Source organism: Vigna radiata, unplaced genomic scaffold, assembly GCF_000741045.1.
Source record: "Vigna radiata var. radiata cultivar VC1973A unplaced genomic scaffold, Vradiata_ver6 scaffold_7, whole genome shotgun sequence".
NCBI lineage: Eukaryota > Viridiplantae > Streptophyta > Magnoliopsida > Fabales > Fabaceae > Vigna > Vigna radiata.
In genome coordinates this window covers 1459327-1466489 of record NW_014543262.1, presented here as the reverse complement: position 1 = coordinate 1466489, position 7163 = coordinate 1459327, and the positions used below count along the sequence as shown (strand labels likewise).

At 36.8% G+C, this 7163-nt stretch overlaps 1 protein-coding gene across 1 annotated transcript in view; it reads left to right on the top strand.

Moving 5' to 3' along the window:
* The first annotated feature begins 6167 nt into the window (after window positions 1-6167).
* Window positions 6168-7163, top strand: part of LOC106753889 (protein DETOXIFICATION 21-like) — a 3595-nt gene continuing 2599 nt past the window's right edge. The window contains exon 1 of the mRNA XM_014635753.2: window positions 6168-6580. Within this exon, the coding sequence (XP_014491239.1) occupies window positions 6320-6580 (261 nt within the window). The 5' untranslated portion in view covers window positions 6168-6319. The remainder of the gene's footprint in view (window positions 6581-7163) is intronic.

Here is a 7163-nt window from a genome sequence, read left to right as displayed (position 1 = left end):
TGAAGTCAGGAAAATGACTTCCTTTAACTTAGAAGAATTGGGGAAAGTCAGGAGAGTGACTTCCCGTTCGGTGGATAAGGAGGGAGTAGGAGGGATGTTCCGGCGTTCCTTCCTATCGGTAGTATAAGGAGGGGAAACGCTCCGATGTATCGATGAAGTCAGGAAAATGACTTCCTTTAACTTAGGAAAATTGAGGAAAGTGTTGGTTATCACACATAGATGTAGAGGCGTTCAGGAATAAATAAGTGCGTCGGTCGGTAAAATACAGATTGCAGAAATACGATAATCGCAAATTGTAAGTACGGAATAAGTAAAGGTACACGGCAAGTTCAGTACAAACGAAGGGCAAATACAAATTACAAAGCAGCAAAAGAAAGAGTCAACATCTAATCCTAAACAACTTCGTTGGAGGGGGGAGCAAGTTGGGAAGCCTGGAGAGCGCCGTCGGGTCAGCCTGGTCGGTCACGCCAGCAGGTTCGGCCGGGAGCTGGGAGGAAATATCAACGAGTTGGCCGTCCACTAAAATCTTCATGATGTCGAAGCCTTCGTGTTCTAAAGGTGACTGGAAGAAGTAGTGACATTGAGCGATCCCCTGCTCAAAACCCCGTTGGCGCTCTTCACAAAATTTGTCCTCCAAGGCGGCATAATCGGCCAACGACTTGTCCCGGTCGGCAATGGCAGCAGCTTTTTCAGAAGTTAACTGTTTGATCTGATTGGAAGATTGCTGAAGGCTGACAGTTAGAGAGTCCACTGATTGCTGAAGGCGTTTCGTCTCATTTTGGGACTCCAGGAGGGAGGCAGCAGCTTTCAACCGATCATCCTCTGCCTGTTTGTTCACCTTCTCGAATCGCTCGGTAAGCAGAGCGAGATCCTTCTGGGCCTTTTCCAACTTAGNGTTGGAAATTTCAAGTTCGGACACTAAGAGAGGCTTNGTGGTCCCTACANCATAGTTTAGGCAGACGCCAGCTCGGGAGAACAGCTCGTAGGCCATGTCATAAGCTTCCGAGGTCGTTAGCTTTTTGAAAGGCTCTCGTTCTTCTGGAGACAAGTTGAACACNAGACGGTCNGATATGTGGAGGTTCGGGTCAAAGGGACCGGAGGGGAGGGGGCCGGAGTTTCTTTTCCTNTTTGTTGGAGAGGGTGTTTTTTCTTGAGAAGNCCGTTTTCTGCCNTTGGCCTTCGNGCNGGAGGAGATCANGATCGGCTTAGACTCATCAGCCTTCGGGACGGTGAGAGCTGCNGGAGAAGCGGAGCTGGAAGGGGCAGCGGTTGAGGAGGNGGGAACGGTAACGTGTCCGCTGCGCTGGTTCTTGCGGGCCAAGGCTCGTGCAAAGGCTTGATGTTTCTCCATGCCCCCAAAGAAATCTGCAAGGAAAGCGCAAACTTAGCAAGTTAATAATGACCGGTCGATAGTCCCAAAATGTAAAAGAACTTACCGAACACTCTAGTNCGTAGAGTGTCAGAATCAGATCCGATGAGTTCGATGAGTTTGCGAGAAGAGGTCTTGCGAGGCAGCTGATCGATTTGGCGTATCACCTCTAACTCATCGTCGGTCATATCGGACTTCTTCCAAGAGATGACTTGCTTTGGATGTTCGGTCCAGTAGAGGGGAAATTTAGGNCGGCCCTCGGAAAAATATTTGGGCCGGCCGNGTTCGCGGATGGCGACTTTGAAGAAGTTTGATTTAAAATCCTTATATGAGGAGTTGAAGGGGGCGAATAGCTGTTTATCCTTGACAGGGTTTAGAGAAATCCAACTCTTGTTGGGATGTGGCAAGGCACGAAAGAAGAAGAGGAAAGACGCTGGAGTNGGGGTTAACAATAACCCNGTACATAGGACAGANAAGGCTTGCATACACGCCCANCCGTTCGGGTGGAGTTGGGCAGGACAGATGTTTAGTTCGCGAAGCACGCCACACTGAAAGTCTGAAAAGGGAAGCCTCACCCCCAAGTCACGAAAAAGGGTTAGATAAGCGTAAAAGAAGTCTAGGGCATATCCCTCCCGACCGTGACACACCCGCTCGTTCGAACGACATACCACCAAGGATATGTCAGCTGCATCTCGGCAGAGGTTGGACATTAGATCCACCGATTCAAGCAAGCGAATGATGGAAGAGGTAGAAATGAAATAAGAGGGGTGACCCCGGACTTCATGGGGGCCCCAGTCGTAACCAGCGATGGCGGGAGGAGGAGCCACTCCGGTCCACTCTAAGGAGTTGTCGACGTTGAATTCAACATCGTCGGCGGGAGCCTCCTCCCGGGCTGGACAACCGGACAAGGTAGATGACGAAGAGGGAGAGGAGGTCGACGCAGCCGCATCGTCAGCATACCCTCGACCTTCATTCTCGAACTCATCGGAGGACCACGACGACGTAGACATTTACCTAAGTAACCGGAGGAAGGAAACAGAAGGACGGGAAGAGCGTAGAGTAGGAACGGGAATCGGAGAGCAGATGGAAGAGGATGGGGAAATGAGGAGGGGGCCCTCCACCTTTTATAGCCGAAAAAGGGGCACCAAGAGAACATCTCAGCCGTCCATCAATGACGAATCCAACGGAGGAAAATTTGTGACTCTTCGGTGAACAGGTATGATTGATGGGAGGGAAGATCATGGCCATTGCTGAGTACATGATCGAATGGCTGTGGTGACGAGACGTTTCATTGCCCAAAAGCGTTCTGAGAGCTTAAACCCCTTCGCTAATCGAAGACGCTCAGGGCTTGGGGGGCTTGTGTACTGGAGGAGGGTCGGTTGAGTCGGCCGGATCAAGCGTGCTGGAGGAAGACCGGTCGGTCCGGTTACCAAAGTCACAGGGGGCAAAGGTGACCTAATGCCGGACGGTGTGAATCAAGCGGATGTGGGGTCGAGGAAGCATTAAAAGGCTTTGATGGAGGTGTAACGGAAGGCATAGCAAATCAATGAAATTAATGGTCAGTTACGAATACACCGTCTATAAATAGGAACAGCAGGACAGGTAAAGTAATCTTGAATCTAATCTAAATTGGTCCAGTTAACTGATCCACTGTTTGACTTGGGCGTCGGAGTGTTCTTTTTGCAGGACCTCCCGGGTGATCCATAAAAGACATCAGGAAGACGAACGGATCGGACGATCGGAAGCAGGATCAGAGGGTCGATTCGGTCTCGGACTCTAATACCGAAACAAATTTAAAAGAACATTTTGAAAATCTAAATTTGATTTAAAAAAAATTAACAAAATTAGATGACATAAATTATTGTCTTGTAATAGAAATTAAATAATATTTACATTGTAATGACATTAAATATAAATAAATAGTTACACTTTAACTTTTAATCTTACAACTAACATCCAATGTAACCATTAATGCTACAATTAAAATCACAAATTGAATTTTAAGCAAAATAATGACTAAGAAAGAAAGTTTTAAAGTTACCTATACTTCTACTAAGAAATAATAGATCAGATTAGATAAATGCAGTGTCACACGATCCGATCCATAATCCGACTCACGAGATGAAAATTTCACTTATAACTTATAAATCACCTGATACCTAATTAAAAAGAATTCACAAATATTTTAAAACCATATCCATGAATATCCACAAATAATAAAAAATATATTTTATATAATTTTTAAACAAATATAAATAAAATTACAAAATAATTTATAAAATTTAATATAAATAAAATAAAATATAAATTAAAATTTATTTTAATTAAAGTTAATCTAATTAAATATGAATTAATTTTATTTTAAATTTAATTTAATTAAATAAAATATAAATTTTATTATTATAATTCCACACTAACAATCAACAAATAATAAATATTAACAAATAACAACTATTCATCACACAACTTTTTTTTCTCTTTTTTAATCCTAATCTCTACCATGAAACACAAACTGTGATAGAAAATAAGTACCTGTGTATAATAAAATGTAGAAGAGAAAATCATTATTGCATATATGCTGAAAAGAAACTGTCCACACAAAAATATTACACTGGATTATTTCTTCTAGTGGTGTAGGATCGAGTTGTTTCGGTACTTTTTTATCTTAAAATGTGGTTGGTGATATGAAAATGTGTCCACCCGTATCGTCAGAACCATGTTTTGTCACGTTCCTATGTTTTGTACAATATTTCAATTGAACTTTTTGGACCATCCAAATAATGCATTGAAATAGACAAAACATTTTGGCGAATGAAATTTTAACAACTTTTTTTTAATAACTTTTTAATAACAGAATATGTATCATTATTTTATTGGTCTGTTTAAATTTATTCTAAAAAAATATTTGAAATGAATAAATTATCATGTGTTATTAAAATGTTGTCAATAAATAATTGTTAAAGAGACTTTTTCCAAATATTTTTACCACACGGTAACCAAATTTGCCACGTTTAGGGAGTGCGTGTATGAATAATCAGCCATAAATTCCCTTTTCTTCATTTACCCATTAATTAATATTATAATTAGAAGAAGAGGCAAAAACGATTAGTTATATCCGATACAGAGCACCAAACAAGGTATGCCGCCCCTCCTACCTATGACATCACTCCTTATTTCATGTTCCTCCAACTCTTCCTCGCACACGCCAACGTTTTCCACCACATCTCACACTAATCAACACTTTTTATCTTTATCTTCATTTCATGATTATATATTTTTTAATTTAAAAAAGTTATTACTGTGAAAACGGGTCTTTTTTTCGATTCCATCCATCCATCACACTTTCATTATTTAGTGAATTAATTTCATTTGACTCATTTATTAGTGAATCAAAGAGTCCTTATAAATTGATAGATAAATAGATTGACTCATTGCTTACTTAATTTTAATTTTTTTTAAATAAATACGAATTTTCTATAATTTAAATATAAACAAATTAGAGAATGTAAATAATTTTCTTAAAAAAAATTATAGATATATTTTATAAAATTAAAACTAAATTTTAATAAAATAAAATTAGGTAGGTGAGTTGATGAATCAATCCAAACCACTATGAATTTAATCTGAATGAACCGAGTTTAAATGAATCAGATTGAAATCAGACTCATATACAAAAAAAATACATTTTTTTTAAAATCCAACCCACCTCAAACTCGTAATAAACCGAATTAACCTATATTGTGACCCATTTTGATAACACAAAATATTTAATATTTACTCAAAACTACAAAAGTAAATATACATATTAGAACATTAATTGCTGTATATAACATAAATGCTGTATTAAACTTTTATTTAATTATCATTTTCAAAATTAAATTAAACATTAATTTTTTACTATGTATAGTTATTATTTATTTAATTTTTAATTATTTTATTTACTTTTTTACCATTTATATTCTCATTCCCCGTTTAATATTTAATAATTGAAATTGAAAAAAATGTGAATCTTGACACTTTGATTACATTATCTTATTTTATTGAGTTAAATATTTCATATTTATATTATTTTAGGTTAAATATGTTTTTGATTTTTTAACTTTAAGTGAAAATTGGAATTACTCTCCTTTCAAAACTTTGTCCTAATTTAGTCTCCAAACTTTAGAATTGTATGAATTTAGTCTTTGTAGCTAAATTTTGTTAGATTTATTTGATGTTTCAAGCGTGTTTCTCAGTTAACATTGAAACAAAAATGTGTCAAACAATGTAAACAACCCAAATGCTATCATGAAACGCATTTGAAACAACAAATAAAGTTAATAAAATTTGGTTAAAAAAACTAAATTCATGCAGGACTAAATTAGGTCAAAGTTTTAAAAAAAAACTACTTTTAATTTTTATTAAAAATTAAAGAACTAAAAACATATTTAACCTTATTATTTTTTTAATGTTATTAATAAACACGAGTGAATTATTTATTTTTACCTATCCGTCCGTGAATGAAGCGACATGATTGAGATAATACGAGTGATTTGATTGGGGACAGTATTTTATATAATAATATTTTTCTACGAGAAAAAGAAATAATCACATCTTAAACTTAATTTTGAAAAAAAAAAATAACGATAAGTAATAGTAATTAATTATTGTAGATAGATACAACAAATGAAGTGGTAAAATAATTAATAATTATAAACTTTTTTAGAAAAAAAAAATGGAGGAGTAAAACAGTTCGCGTTTTTCTTCCACGGATTCGGTGTTTTTTAGCAACGTACGCGGGACTTCGTAGTAGGTCAGCATCAGACTGAACAGAGTTATTAATTGGTCATGGATTCTTCGTTCTCATTGCAACGCTTCTCTCTTTCTCTTTATCTTCTTTCTTTCTTTCACCAGAACGAATTGAGTTCTGGGTTGTGTGGGGGCAAGCGAGAAAAACTGAAAGGGTAAAGAATGGAGCGGGATCTAAGGCAGAAGCTGTTGAGCGAAGAGAGAAGAAAAGATGAAGAGGAAGAGGAGTTATCGTTGTGGAAGAGGTTCTGGATTGAGAGCAAATTGATGTGGGTAGTGGCAGCACCAGCCATATGCACCAGGTTCTCCACCTTTGGTCTCAATGTTATAAGCCAATCCTTTGTTGGCCATATTGGCTCAAGGGAATTGGCTGCTTTTGCTCTCGTTTACACCGTTCTCATTAGGTTCGCCAATGGGGTTCTCGTACGTTTTTTCTTCTTCATCTAACCTTTCCAATTGTTTTTTCTTTTATTTTAATTATGGGTTTTGCAAAAATGTTGAAAAAGTTTGGTGCTTTTTGTCTTATCATCTTCTGAGTGTATGTTTCTTTGTTTTCTCTTTAGGTTTGTAAAGTATTAATAATATACATCTAGTGTTTTATAGCTTTTCATGCAGGAGTGGAGAAAGGAAGGTACATGTTGGTGGTGAAATGTGTTCATCTGATTATCTTTATTTTTATAACATTAAAACACAGGGTGTTCCATACTACTGTATTGTGACTCAGAAGCAGAGATCTGTTCCTCTATTGTTGAAAAGTTCAATGCTTTCGTTGTTTATTGGTTATTAATCAGAGAACAGATTCTTTGGGTGTTATAGATTGGATTCTTGTGATTGGTTGAACCAGGGCTAACACGAGAAACATGGATTGTAAAGTGGAATATACTGTAGCTGTATTTAAAATTGTTAGTTTCTGGGTGTTTATATATATATATATATATATATATATATATATATATATATATATATATATATATATATATATATATATATATATATATATATATAT